This window comes from Aythya ferina (assembly GCF_964211825.1).
Source record: "Aythya ferina genome assembly, chromosome: 2".
Taxonomy (NCBI): domain Eukaryota; kingdom Metazoa; phylum Chordata; class Aves; order Anseriformes; family Anatidae; genus Aythya; species Aythya ferina.
The window spans coordinates 91,048,841-91,064,501 of NC_140297.1; the positions used below are offsets into that span (position 1 = coordinate 91,048,841).

Sequence of the window (15,661 nt, forward strand, 5' to 3'; positions counted from 1 at the left end):
TCTGCTTTATAACATCCCAGTGAGTATCTAAACTTTCAGTGGAATAGTCCAGGTGAATGAAACTATCTCTACACCTGACAGCTGAAAAGGGACTAAAAATAAACAAAGATATTGAAATCAAATGACTCATACAAAGTTTTAGCATGTTTATAGAATTTGAATTAACCGTAAGTTGAAAGAAGTTTTCTCTCAGCAATGTTCCTGCTAGAATCTTCAAGTTTTCAAGCTTGAGCATTTGGTCACTGAAGCAACATTTTTATTTTATTATTTAAAAAAAATTAATAGAACACCATTAGTTAGGCCTTACTGCAATTTGTAATGAAATTTTAAAATTGTAAGTTAAAATATGACACCCTATGCTTTTGTCAAAAGAAATGCTTGTTGTGCCCATTCTGCTTCCATCACTAGCGTTGCAGAGAGGAATCTGTAAGAATCAATTAAAAATATTTCTTGCCTCATAAACTGGAAATATCTCTGTTCATCCAGGAAAGATCTGTCCTTTGCTATCAACTTTGTTTTAGTTCATAATCCTAGTCCCTCTCAAGGAAGGAAAAAAGTTTGCAATAAGGTTTTGCAGAGCTGTATTTACAGAAATAAATTCTGCAAAAGAGAGTTCAGTCTCTCTACTCCTTCACTACATTTGCTTTACCAGTAGGAAATGTGTTCATGATAATTTTATTGTGTTGCTCCTGCTGGTATCTAAACTTTGTGTGTGGTTGCAGATTCCTGCGTCTGGTTTTACTGTGGATTAGCACCATCAGGTTCAGAGGAATTGCTTCTGATGGGCATGATTAGAGATTAAAATCACACTCCTACACAGTTTTAGGCAATATTCTTGGTTATTTTTGGACTTCACTACCAAAATCAGTAGAAGGTTCAAGTTCTTCCTCAGCATTCTCCTTCCCACAGTGTTCATGTTTCTTTTCTTTCTAACTCCATCGGCTGGTTTGGCAGTTACTTTGCTTTTGTTTACCACATCAAACAGGTTGTCCACAGTCATCTGCTTTGTGTCGACCGATAAGTCTTCCAAAAAGAGAAAAATCCATGATGCCGGTAAAACAAAAAAGACACTATTGGCCAAATTCTGTTCTGTCTCACAATGCTGTATATCCAGAAAAGCTGTCTGAAGTCAATGGAGTTGCTCTGATTTATGCCAGGCTAATTGAGAGCAGACTTTGGGTTTTGAGCTGGGAAAAGTTGACCGTAAATGCTAAGGGCAAGCAAAAGGAAAACTTGCAGGCCTTTTTCATCCGTTTGGCAACCTTCTTCCAAAGTAAATGTATTGCTTTTTTACTTGTGGTTCAAAACAAATAAAGACCCAAGTCTGCTTTGTGTTAAAATAGTTTTCATGGAGAGTGAAACCCAGCCTACTGTGTCTGTTACAAACTAAATAAATAAATAAATTGATAACTACTAAATAAGAAAGGCTGAAGGTTACTTTAAGGATACGTAGCTGCAGAAGCATTCTTTAATTGGTATGTTTTACCTGGCCTGGCCACCACCAGGTTAGCTTCGGTCAAAACTCCTTTCTTTTACCAGGATGGCATACAGCGCCCTAAAGCCTGGGGGCATCTTCTGTCCTGTTGATGTATGACACCAAGTGTTTCGCTGAGGGTACCTCCTAAGGTTTTCTGCCCAAGTCCAAATTCAGCGCTGTCAATCTGTGGTCTAGCATTCTGTTTCTCAAGTGGTAGACTTTCAAACACATTATTTCATGGTTCTTTTTTGTGTGTGCTTTTTTTTTTTTTTTTAAGCTAGCTTTTTCCAACCACACAATGGATAGAGTCAGGGAAAAATGTAAGGAGTGGCATAGTACTTAACACTAGGTTGATGTTTTTATTGTATGCAGTGATTTCTGGCTATAAAAGTCTTCAAACACAAATTCCTATCTTTCAGTCATATTGTGTCTGGCTTTGAGGGAGTAGAAGGCATGTAGTTTGGGAGTTCTCAGTGCTGTCTTGCAGGAACAGGTGCTCTGCAAGAGCCCCATACATACAAACCAGAAATGACAACAACTCCCAGTTTTTTGAATGAGTCTGCTTCTCATTTTGCTGTGAATTTCCCTTTGATCAGTACTGCACAGAGACCATCCCTGTCTCTCTCCCTCGGTGTCCCATGAGAGATGTGTCAACCAGACTTAGCAAACATACTCAGGGAAGCCTCTATGAGATTTACACTGACAGCTCTTACCAGAAGTTAACTGAATGGCTCTCAAAGTTTATATTCAAAGACCTTGTGGTTTATAAAGATGTGAATAGCTAGGATTAGATTTTTTGCTACACTCTCTGCTGTCTTCTGTTTTTTGTTTTGTTTTGTTTTGTTTTTTTAAAAAAAATTTCTTCCATAGCTCAGAATTGGTTTACGTCTTCAAAAAAATGCAAAAGATTTATGAGGACTGGTCACCATACGTGTTCCTCTGGAGATACCTAGACCTTGGTCAGGAGTTCTGCATCAGTATTGCTTGGAGCCTAATATCCAGATCTGACTGATCTCTTAACTCATCAGAGTGGAGCCTGCACCCCAACACAGCAAGAGAAACTGCATTTCACAAACTGTCCTTTTTAAACCATGGAGCAAAAAAGTCCTAAGGAAGAGCAAATGTTTGGGTTCACCTGATCTTTCCAGATATATTAATCTGAAGAAACTCGGCCTTCAGGAGGCCATGTACCGAGAGGGAAACAAACAGCAGAACACCCAACAGGGAATTATGTACCTACCATGAAATATAAACGTGTTGAGCCTCCTAAGAAAGGCTCTAGGAAACAAGGTGCTTTTTGCCTTATTAAAACTATTCTAGATGTGTTGGATCATTACAGAAGAGCAGCAAAGTTGGAAACTCCCTGGTAGTAATGTTAGGGTCCTGCCTGGCAGGCTATGATGACTCTTCCTCTGAGCAAAGAGTACAATGGGGAATTCCAAAGTTTCCTCCAAATTTCCTGGCTAGTTGGACACAGCACTGTTGCATGGTGCATACTCTCAACTCAAGGACTTTCACACCCCGTATAATCCCAGAGAAAATTGGAAAATCGTTGTCTAAACAAAGCAAAGCTGTGCTGAGAAGCCATAAGGGTCTTTGTTAGAAAATACGTGTTTCTGATGCTTGAGGATTGCTAAGATTCAGGAAGGGATCTTGATGCTATTTTAGTTTTACCAGAAAACAATGAACATAGCTGAGCTGAAACATTTTTTCAGCTCAACTTCAGATTCCTGTCGAGTTTCTAACCAACTGCACAGGCCTTCATTTGGCTATTATACCCCATTAACTGATTATTCAATTTGCTTCATGTAGAGCCAGGCCTGCAGGGGTAGTTTGCCCAAAATACAGCTGAGACTTCTTAATTTTTTTAAAACGATTTTCCATGTTTTCAGACATCCTAAACCATAACTAATCTTTGATTTTCCGTAGCATTTACCATGGCAAAATGCTAGTTTTTGTCATAACGTTTTTAAGTTCTGGTGACTTTCCACTACGCTATATGAAATGTTTTGATTATGTAAATACTTATGGCTCTAGACTGAAGTGCTGGGTACAGTGGTAGGTGGATTTTATTTTCCTTTTTTTTTTTTTTCAGGATGGATACATTTCATGTCTCTTAGAGTCGCTGTCAGAAATACAGATAGGTATGAAACAGCAGAGAAGGGAGACTCGGTGTTAGCATTAATGGAGGACTTGGGTTCTGATACAGATACTAAAGGCCCAGAAGAGAAAAAGAATTTATTTTTATTGGTTTAATAGAATGAACCAAATGTATGTTTTCTTAGACATTTGTCCCTGCTTCCTGTTTTTGGTTGCTTGAAGCACAAATCTAGACAAAGAAGACATTTCCAGGACAAACACTCAGCCACATGTGTGGATATGCGAGGGATCCATTTAATACATGTGTGTGTGTGATCTGAGCCTCCGAGCATTAGTGGTGGCTTTGAAATAAAATGGATATCATCAGTTACAATTATAACCGTAGAGAAATTAACTTATTCATGTTTTGATTGGTATAGGCAAAAATGGAGAGGGGTTGTAAAAGCAAGGGTTTTGGAGAGGAGATTTATGTGTCCAATCAAACAGATCGGTAAAGTAGCACAGCATCCAACCTTTATCAGCCTTTGACAACAGTTACATACAAAAAATGATTTGTTAATGCAATTCTTATTTTGAATTTTGGGGCAGGGAGGCCACATTTACTTCTTTCATGTGGTTAGGGTTATGTGAGGCATGAAGTCAAGCAGATTTGAAAGGAGGGTGAACAAAAAGGTGAAATTTGTGACCTTGTGCTTTGTAAGAATGTCTTGGAAGAACCTGTAAGGAGTGCAATAGAAAAGAGGCATCAGAAAGGTTAAGAAAAGTTTTCTTTTACATTCATACCATAAATACTCCATTCATGTATTGATTAATTTCTTTATCCCATGTACTGGTCCCATTACTGCCTCAGTTTTATACCAGTGGTTTTCTGAATTAAATACCTCTGTAGAAATGTCAGGTTTCATAGTAGGGGGTTGCTGTTTACTGTTTGTGGATCTTGCTGGAAAGAAATGTTTTATACTTGTTATACGTGCAGAGACCAGTTGACAGCACTGGACTTTTCTGTAGTAGCAAAGGTAGATTTCCCTCGTTTGAATTTGAAAATGAATGAAAAAAACCAACACTGAGCATTAAGTGATGTTATAGTTGCATGGCAAATGCAGGCACAGCATGCATGCTGTGAATGCATGTATGCTTAGTCTTTTTTTTTTTTTATCACTGCATATTTAGCTTAGATGAACTACCCAAGGAAATGTAACACGGAACCAGGATTTGAATCCTTGTCTCTGGAGGCCGGTGGTAGTGTCTGATGGACACGTGTCTCAGATAGTTTATCTCCCCAGTGGGTTTCCAGTATTTGTAAACATGATTTTCTGATGCCAGGAAAGCTTTTTTACACGTGTGATGTGATGGGAGGCAAAAAAGACAACAAATTGGCTTGGTGCCATTTCCAGAACCCTCCCTTTGAAGTAAGGGGCAACAACAGTGACCTTGAGGTGTCAACCAATGTGCAGCTCCAAGCTCTGAAAACACCATTTCTTCTCTCTTTCTGTATATGTTTCAGTATTTATTGCCCCCAAAGTCTCTCTACATCATGATTCTGTTTCTTTACCTCTGCTGCTCATGTAGATGAAAAAACAGCTATGCTGTTGGGTGATCAGACAGCTGGGACTCTTGAACTCTTTGTGCAGCCTTGCCAGTATCTTAAGCAAGACTCTGCTGTCTTGTTCTGCTTTGATGTGTCCTATATAAACTGACTGCAGCAATGAGAAAAGTGTGGTGCATTACCTACGTATTATTTAGGTGTGAAAAGTTCTTACTGATCGTATTTTAGGAACAAGAAAGTAACAGTAACCTAAAGATGAAGAGCAGTGTAGTATGAAGGCATGGAGAACACATGTACTTTACATTACTTGTTATTTTTTTCCAACCTTTTTTTTTTATTATTATTTAGGGCAGAAATACCAGGATAATTTTCCTTTTGACCTTTGTAATTATGCATTTTAGTTTCCTTTCTGCACAGGAGGCCAAAGTTTGAGGCTTCACAACTAACTTGTTTTCCATCCCATTTCATGCACCTTCATCTTCACATAATTGCACCAACCACAACGGCCTATCACATGTAACCGTGGAATGGAATTTGGGTGTTTAATAGGTGGCTTCTTTTGTTTTTAATGGAGGAGGAAAGCATTACTGTTTCATACAAAGTAAGAAATGATGAATTTAAATTATTAGCACTTTCAGCTTTCACATGAAAGATTAGTCGAATCTATTCTGGCAGCTAGCATAGACGAAAAGAGGAAGCAGCAGAAGTGTACCAAAGCATTTGTTTGTTTTACAAGGACTTAGGAATTTGGCTATGAATTGTGCTGTCTAACCAATGTAAGTGGAATTTTCACTCATAAATTGAGGACAATGGTAAGCAATTGCAAAAGAAAATAAAGTGACATCCACTGTAACTTATAAAGATCTCTCCTTGATGGAACATTTGTAATTTTCTATTTGTACACCTGTAAGGAGTTCAGAGAAGCAGCTTTCCAAGTCCTATGCAAGAGGTAAAAGAAGGACAGAGGTTTGAAGTGGGAGGGGACACTTGAAAAGAAAAATCGTGAGATCAACTGTAGTATTTCATTTAGGATAATATGGCAGAATGGTTAATGGTCACCTTCCTTCACTAAAAGTGGCCTCTAGTCCTAGTCAGTAGCTGCTCCTCTGAAAAGCAGAGAGAGTTTAAATGGGAGTAATTTAAAGAAGCTAAACTGAAAAGCACTTGACTTAATTACAAAGAGAAAGAGAGAGAGAAAATTCCTCATCAGTAATTTACTGCACATAGGGTGATTTTCAGAGAGTGTGGGAATAATGGCCAACAGCTCTACAATTCCCCTGTCCTTTACTTTCGGGGTCACTTCATAACGCAAAGGTCCCTTTCTTCACTGCAGTCCAGTGTTCCCACTTCTGGGGAATTTCAATATAATGCTGTGGGTGGTCTACAAAGGCTCAGACGTACACTTAGGGCCTTGTCTGATGACCTGAAAAATTAAAAAGGAAATATTTAGTAAGACTTTGGTAAAGATTAAATAAGCTCTACATGAAGGAAGATTTTTTTAATGTGCTATTATCTCATTTATTAAGTTATATGTGCATTATATGTGCAGACTATAAAGTCAGTAGTCTAATTATGGCTTTTCCCTGTTGTTCTATATTCAAACATTAGTGGTCAAATTCTTCCACTCTGAATTAAAATCATTTAAAGTATATCTTGCACTTCAAAAATCTCTATTGGTACCAAGCAGAATAGAATGTGTTTTTGTGCTCATGCTTATTTTCTGGCTTCGTTTTTGTTGTTGTGGTGGTTCCTTTCTTTTTTTTTTCCTTTTTTTTTTTTTCCTCTTCAGCACAGCCTTAGCCTTTGATTTTTCTATTAACCATGTTTTTGTTTTTGAAATAATAACAATTAAAAAAAGTATTTCTGGACTGCAAATGAGAACAACCAGAAGCCTGAGTTTCAAGTTGCAGTCATCAAAACTGTAAAGGGAAGTGTTTTGGGAGAGCCTGGAGAGGACAGAGACTAGATAACCTTGTACACGTTGTTCAGGTGTACATGTTGGAGAGGTTGGTTGGAGAGGGCTCAGATCTTGTAAATATTTTTCACAATGGAAGATACTGATTACTATTTTTGTGAGAAAGAAGTATGTGTCAGGATTGCTATGTGTTCATGGGTGTTAGGTAAGATGCCGAGCATCTTACGGGCTTTGCCTTGCCTTCTGATAAACTTGTAGATGAGTCCCTTGACTATCATTTCCTTTCATCAATCTGTGTTCATTAGTGTCATTAGTGTTTATGTCCGTATGTAATGCAGAGTGGCTGTTTAAGATCAGCAGGATAAATTTCTTTGGTGCTCCTTTCATTATTTTTTTTTTTTTTCATTTAAAAAAGAAGAAAGGCTAATCCATTAGTTTTAAAATCTTTGCCTAGATTTCATTTTGAAGCCCCAATGGTTCTTTATCCAGAAACTGCATTTTTGTAATCTTTTTAAGCATACATGTATTTTAAAGCACTATAAATACTTCAAATACATCAACCTTTAGTTGAAACAACCAAGCAAAACTGTTTCCTAGTAGCTGTTTGTTAGTTGCTATGGCTGATGTTACAGTTTATAAAGATTTGTAGGATTTAGGACTTCTGTTTGTTTGGTGAGGCTGTCAGCGTGTAGCAGTAATCCATTTAAAGATGAAAATAAACACAGTGATAGTTTTTTAAACTTGTTTTCACTGCTGCAAAGATTTTGTTTAAATATTTCTAATCTGGTACTATTGTCATGGAACTGAAATAACCCAGCAGTAGTCTTAACATCAGTTGAATATATCAGAACCTTCAGTGTTAAATGAAACCCTTCTTCCCTGCCCCAGGAAAAATATTTGCCTTGTGTTGAACAAGATAAGTTGCTCTGTGCTACTGAAAAATTTGCTGGCTTCTGCAACCTAGTTTAGTTGAAAACCTTCTTATGAATCATTTTTCTTAATTTATGTCAACTATTGCACTGAAACAAAATTTGCATTTGTGTGCGGGAAAGTGTTTTTCCCTGCTATCCATTCTCCATTTCACACAGAAATGAACACACGACCCTGAAGCATCCAGATGACTTCCCAAATCTGTCTGCTGTTCTGTTTGAGCATCCCCCTGTCTGACGTTCTTAGTGTTACAAGAATGTTATCTGTCTGTAGTTAGTGTTTTCCAGTTTCAATAAAGATTCACGTGATTTTTTTTAGGATATCTGGTCTCTAACAATACAGACAAGCAACTGTCGTTGTTTTTGTTGAAAGAGCAGCACACTCGATTCACCAGGTCTTCTGGCTGTGAGCTTGTACAGTCTTATTTCCATTGTCCACATTTCCCTTAATCAAACTTGGCTGCCCTAGGTAATAATCAGCTGGAGGGGCTGTTACTCTTGTCTGCCTCTTTAGAGTACAGCAAGTCACAATGTCTGGGAAGTGGGGCTCTCGATTTTTCACTTCCTCAGATGAAATTACAGATAAACAGCACAGCAGACAGAAGTATTTCCTTCGAGTCACATTATTAATAGTTGTGACCCGGTATGAAGGAGGACAGAGCCCGAACACTTCCTTCAGCTCCATGCAGGTCATATTACCTCCCAGACGAAGTTCTGCTTCTTCTTGTAGGCAGGAGTGCTTCTCTACCTATGGGCCAAAACGAAAACTGTACATGTCCCCAGCTGGTCTCTCCGTGATTGAGGTTTCCATTTCTTGTAATTAACTTAAAGGTGAAGCTAATTCCCTGTTTATTACTTAGTCTTCAGCACAGTTTTTACACTGTTTTTACATCTTTTACAACTATTACACAGCTTACCTGAAAGCAGGGTGTATGTAAAGAACTATGGTCCTTTAAGCATAGCTCTCTTACATACACACACATTCTGAACAGCTTCGTCTACCTTAATCATCCTTTCTAAGGAAATGCTAGTGGTTACAGAAAATATGTCATTAATAGCCCTGAGAACTAAGATACTGTAGTGGGGGTTTTGAACTCTTGACCTATTGACCTGGGTTTAGTTGGAGCATTTCTCTTGTGATTCTGAAAGCTGCTTGGTTTTCTGGCTTTTTTTTTTTTTTTTGCAAAAAGCTAGCCCTTCCAGGGTAAGGTGCAGTAACTATTTTGTGAGTGGCAGGTCATACATCCTAATTTTGTAAAGGCTATCTTATATAGGCTTAATTTAGGGCGTTTTTGTATTTATGATTAAGCCAGTTGAATGGGGATTAGATTTTCCCAATAATGGATTAGAAGGATGCTTTGCAAAGCAGTTAAAAACCCCAAGTACTGTATTTTAATCGATTACTGCTCACCTGTTGTATTTATTGTGTGATTCACTAGGCAGTCAAACACTTCTTACACAGAAGATCAATATTTTGAAAACAAGTGCTTAAACACAGAATTGTAAGTGCCAATTGAGTTCCAAAGTTCATCTGGCGCTAGGGAAATAGATTGTAGAGTAAAGGAAGCTTCAGGGCTTCAGGTACCAATTAAATATCCTGATCTGATAAGTACTGATTATAAGATCTTTGAGTGGTGGGGATGGGAACAGCTTTCACTGCTGGTAAATTAATGACTTAATATTAAGACTTCAGACCATATGTTCAGGCTTATAAACATAAGATGCAAAAAGAGGATGACAAGATCTCAAGAAAAGTACTCAGCACGTGTCGCTTACCTCATAAGCATTAGTTTTGGGACCAAAGTGGTCCTGGGCTTGGCCATGCCTTTCTGGTTCTGCATATTTTTTTCTTCTCGGCTTCTTTTTCCATTCACTGCAAATATAAAACTAATGGTTCCCAATTCAACCCATATTGTACAAAGTTTCATTGCATCATTTCAAGCTTGTGTCCTTAATATCATTCACTCAGGTGAAAGAATAAAGTTTGAAAGAACAATTTCAAACTTATGAGTTCCATTGTATCTGATGAATATTTCAGTTATGATTTGGAGCATTTGGAGACAATTGAGGAAGGTGAGGAATTTGACATCATCAATCTGGAAACCTGGTGGGAGCTTAAAATACAGAAGTAAATGGGGCAACTCTTGTTCATGTTAACAATAGCCATGCTCTCAGCTTTATAGGATGCATTGTGCTCTTATCACAGAACTGTGTTCTCACAGAGCTTCATGAGTTACTTTCCAAATGTGGTTGCTCTAGAGCTGGCAGATGCAGCTGTTTGGCCTTCACAGGAGATAATAGCGAAGCCAGTATTGATCTGCTCACTAGTAAGGAGAAGGGATTATATCTTTTTTTTTTTTTCTTTTTTCTTTTAATACTGATATATATGTGTGTGGAAGTCAAGAGGTATCTCTTTAGGGGAGGTGTGTGTTTGAGGAGAGGACAAAGAGATGGAGAGATGACCTGCTGCAACTACCATGGTTTTGTCACTACGATACCTTAGGAATGTCTAAAAGCGTCTTCCTTATAGATGTTTGGGAAAACTTCCAAGTGCTGCCATTTTTCTGATTATTATAAGGCTAACTCCATACAAATGCAACAAAATTTGGATTGACTCTCTGCATTATCATGATGAGTTCACGATCTCACATTGTGAATATTCATTGTTCTTATGACATGGCACCATACATGTATTAATTCTAAATGGAAGAAAAATGGACAAATCATCCCTTCAGAACTAGAGTAAAGAAAACCAGCTTTCAGAAAATTGTAAGAAATATCTAAGTATCTTACAAACTTTATTACTGTTCATACGCAGTATTTTTTGCATGGAACATAACCTAATGGTATTTATCATTAAATCAAGGAGAACTGGATAAATTGCAAATGCAGGAGAAGTCCAAAGAGAGAATATTTTCTAAATTTTCTATGAGTCTGTTGGTTTGGGGAGGAATAGGTATAATGAGAGGGAGAGGAGGCAGAAAATGCAGCCTTTTTGTTTTGTTTAATACAGTTTTATTTTTACTTATGTGGTTTGTAGGATATGGAAGCTTTATGCGTGACTTAAAATTCTTCTCTGCCAGACTGACTGCTGAACCAAAGCCTGCTTCAGCTATACTAATGATTCTTTACTGAAATAATTCATGTACTGGCATCCAATAACTGAAATATTGCTGTTTGCAAATAGCCCCAAACCGATTTGGTCTCTGTTATTTCTAGCTTAATGGTTCACCCTGCTCTGTTTCCTAGTTGAGCTATTGGCTGCTTAACTGGAATGTTTTATTTGTGTTAATTTAACAAGTATGATGCCCAGTGCCAGCTGTCCAATGCCAACACAGTTTGCACTGTCCTTTAAGCCATATACGGCTTAATGACAAATGGGTTGAACACTGGTATTTTTTCATGAATGTTTTCCATTAATGCCTGTGTGGGTAGCAAATGGAAAGCCAAGCTCAAGAAAAAAAAAAAAAATTATATATATATATATACATACATATATTTGTGGACTTGAAAATTAATAAGATAAAACATAAATGGGGGAGAGGATAAAATTATTGTATTGATAATTACTCTTACACCAACACATACTTTGCAGGAAGTTTTCGGTGGCTGTCCCCAGTTTTCCCTCTTGGTGTTGTCTTTCCATTTCTAACCTCATTGCATTTCTCTTTCTGCGGACTCATGTCATTTTCTCTTCCACCTTCTCTCTTTCCATCCTACTGCATGCCTCTTTCCTTGGTGTGACCTCAGAGAGGAGGAGGAGTGTGAAGAAGAGGACGAAGAACAGCCAGTCACAGAGCCCAATACTGAGGATGAGGGGGAGGAAGAGGCCAGTAGGCAGGTCAAAGCCAGGTATCGACATTCAGCGTTGTCCACGCACCTTTCCTCACTCTGGCATTAACTCACCACCCCATGTGCATCAGCATCTACATTGTCACTCACATTCCCATCTCTCCTTTTAAAGCCACCCCAAGGAAGTCCTTTTTCATCCAAAAGCTTTGTTGCTGTGTGCGCTAATGGAAACACGTTTAGTTGTGTAACTCAAGGCACTAAGAACTGTTTGCACTCCCTCACTTTGGTACCAAGTGAGGAACAGTCACAAATCCTAAAAAGATTTAGCAGACAGCATAGTTTCTAAGCATGGCTTAGGTTTATCTTTTAGTTAGGGTGATGCTGAAACATTGCTGTGCATTGATGAGTTAGGATATTGCTTGGTTTCTTAGGCTTTCATCCCTTTTTTCATAACATAGCCTTATTAGCAGTATCTGTCAATATGAAGAAGACTGACTTTTTTAATGTTGCCTATGTTTTATATCAATTTTGTTTATGTTTTTTAATAGGAAAGAACTACTTAGAGGCAAAGCTGAAGAGTATATGTCATTTTATACATACTTGCCCATCTGTGTATATATGGGTATAAACAAACCACCTATCAAAACAGTATTCTCATGTAAAATTTTCCACTTATTCTGAGGTATATATGGATTTGGCATCTGGCAACTTTATCCTAATAAACTGGAAGAATGAAAATATGTTCTTTCTTCCAGACAGCCATTTGATTTAGGTTAAATTGTTTGGCTTTGCAACTCAGCAAATGAGATTGGACTTTTTTTTATTTTTTTTAAATAAACCACATTCATGCAGACACTATACAGCACAGAAGGAAGAAAGGAAACTGTTTAATGTGCAAATTCCAAAGAAAATACTGTACTGTTGTTATTAATATCTTCCAGTCTGCAAATCTAGCCAATGGCTGCCTGAAATTTCAAAATTAAGTGATAATTTCCTCAAATCCTATTCTTAAAAGTCAAAGCTAAGACACAAGTTATTAGTAAATCACATGAAAATACTAAAATACTGTGAAAAAGTGTAGAGCGCAGGAGCCATGTAAAGGGTGTAATGTGCTGATAGGGCATTCTTGTTTTGAAATACCTCACTTGGAGGTAACAGGGTGATATTCCCATGACTTCTCTAAATACTTTCTTTCACCATCACTGTAGCATAACAAAAATTACCTTTACCCTGGCCATTTGTTTTAAATCCTGTCAGGAAGGGTAGGAATAGCCTAGTTTCAGGGATTCCTGTCATGCACGGCTGTTGAAATAGATGGAGGTTTCCAGATTCCCACTGTGTTTCAGTTGTGAGGGCAATTACCTGGTATATACCTGATGATTAATTTCATAATATCCTAACATATATAACCTATATTATATTGTTGTTGCATAGTCTTTGCCAAACCCATGCTCCTCAGATAAGGTCCATGCCTTGTATGCACGGAGGTGGTCTCGGAAGAAGGAAGTCTTCCGCCTGCTGAGTGATCCAGCCCAAAGCCCGTGCACAGTGTTTGTGCTGGAGGTGCTAGTGAAAACAGATATCCAGGAGTGCTTTCACCTGCTTTGCTGCTTCTGTTGCTCACCAACACCTACCTTCACCAAAGTAAAGCAGATGTGTTTTCTGTTGCACGCAGTTGCAAATCTCTTAACACTGAGTCTGAATGGGATGCTGACACTCAGATAAATGTAGTGCCTTTGCTCCTAGATAACTGATGTGGTAAGGCATTGCTTTTAAAATCATTCTAAACCTTAATTTTGACAAAACAATGCTCATTTTTTGTGGTGGTTGTTTTTTTGGCTTTTTTTTTGCTTTTTGTTCTTGTATTTTTCATCTCTGATGAATAAAGTGGTTTTGCGTTTTTAGTTAAAAAATATAGGTTCACTGGGGAGGATGATAATCAGATACCTGGCCTTCAAGAGGCAGTCATGCAGATTGTATTTTGAAGTATTTAACTCGGTGTAACATGTCATCTGATGTGTTGAGACTGCTTTGTGCTGCTCTGACAATGTTTACAACCTATCTTTAAGTACTTGAAAATTGTTCAGAATGTGGTTGTGAAAAGGTTTATGAAAATTTATGAAGTCTAAGGCTAAGTACCTTCCTTTAAGCTGAGTTGCTTCCACATCTCAGTATTTCCAACCCCCAGAAGAATCCCTCTATGATACAAAGATGCATCTCCTTACTTCTGAGAAAAATAATGATTGTCTACCATTGGGAAGGTTTCTTTTTTCCTGACTCTCCTAGACTTTTTTTTTTTTTTTTGTATGATCCATTGATCTGTCTTTCCCCTGTTTTGCTTTTCCCTTCCCTTCCCTTCCCTTCCCTTCCCTTCCCTTCCCTTCCCTTCCCTTCCCTTCCCTTCCCTTCCCTTCCCTTCCCTTCCCTTCCCTTCCCTTCCCTTCCCTTCCCTTCCCTTCCCTTCCCTTCCCTTCCCTTCCCTTCCCTTCCCTTCCCTTCCCTTCCCTTCCCTTCCCTTCCCTTCCCTTCCCTTCCCTTCCGTACCACAATGTTTTCCTCCTGCAGTGAGTTCCCAGGTGCACAGGAGGCTATGAAGGAAAACCTTTCACAGTGGTGTGATTCTTCAGCCATCTCCAGTGCCATTTCTCAAGCTGAGAAGCCTCTCCCCTGTTCTAGAGCAAAGAGCTCTTCTAGCAGCTCCTCTTCTGTGCCTGATTCATCTGTCTCTCATCATAATTCTGTTCTTTCATCGCCATCTTCACCTGCGGCAGCTTTGCTAAACTCTTCCCAGAATTCATCATCATCATCCATTACTCCAAAGGCATCTCCAACGGTAGAGAAATTACCTTATGTACCACATACTCCCTTTCACCTCTTCTCATATGACTTTGAAGAGTCTCCAGCATCTGTGAAAGAAAAGGAAGCAGAGGTGATGAGGGAAAACAGGTAGATTTTATACAGCTGATACGAATTTTTAGATAAATGAATGATGCCTTTCAAGACTTTTATAGTGGTAATAATGTGCTCTCCGTGTTGTATTATTTCCAGAACATACTGTATTAGTTTTAGTCATGTAAGCCTGTGTTTTGATTTGATTGATATTCTCCCCTTGCCTTTGTTGCCTTCATTTCATCTAACTCCTCTTCAAGGTTTATAGTTAGTAAGTATCCTGGCCTCCTCTGTGCAGCAGTAGATATATAACGTGATTTGGTAGATCACACAAAGCAGCATCATTTTGCTCTCATTTACAACAGTGTAATATGTAGGCATGATTTCATGAAAATTAATGGAGCTCTTCTGATGTAAAACCGAGGGAGATCAGATCAGTGCTTGGAATTCAGGGATGAAATCCTGGCTTCAAAGACTGAACTGCAAAATCCTGAATTTGTTGCTAGATTACACAGCATATCCCTGCCATGTGCAATTTCAACTAGTGCTTGTAATAAGAGAGGTAGATTAAACCCTATAAAGAGAATATAGCACTCAGTTTTCCCTCCACAACATCTGGTCATGTTCAGTTGCTCATACATTTCTCATAGTTTTTACTTTTAAATTTGATTTTTTCTCCATTCTACCCATTTAAAAACAACCACTAAGAAGTTTTTTTGTCTCAGCCTGTTTCCAATAAAACAGAATGACAAAAGGTAGCACTGAAAGCAATGTTAAAGAATCACCTTTAAAAGAAGTTAACAGTTTTTAGCTGCTTTTTCCCAATGATCAGTGCTCCTGAATTACATGCTGAAAATGTACACATATATTGTGAGCATATGTATTCCTTCCTTTTTCCAGCAATCCTTCTGATTTTCTGCTTCTGAACAAATATTTTGAATCCTTTGTTCCTTTTATTTTTTTTTTATCTTTGCTTTCTAATACATGGGTGTTTTAGTTGATTTTTTATTTTG

At 38.1% G+C, this 15,661-nt stretch overlaps 1 protein-coding gene across 9 annotated transcripts in view; it reads left to right on the forward strand.

Annotated features, from left to right (window-relative positions):
* The window catches only part of FHOD3 (formin homology 2 domain containing 3), a 394,706-nt gene that overhangs the window by 290,687 nt on the left and 88,358 nt on the right, over positions 1-15,661 (forward strand). For 7 of the 9 annotated variants that reach the window (XM_084510276.1, XM_084510270.1, XM_084510271.1 and 4 more), the window contains 2 exons: positions 11,718-11,819; positions 14,325-14,705. The exons of the other annotated variants lie outside the window; for them this stretch is intronic. In XM_084510276.1, coding sequence (XP_084366402.1) covers positions 11,718-11,819; positions 14,325-14,705 — 483 coding nt within the window. The remainder of the gene's footprint in view (positions 1-11,717; positions 11,820-14,324; positions 14,706-15,661) is intronic. 9 annotated transcript variants of the gene reach the window in all.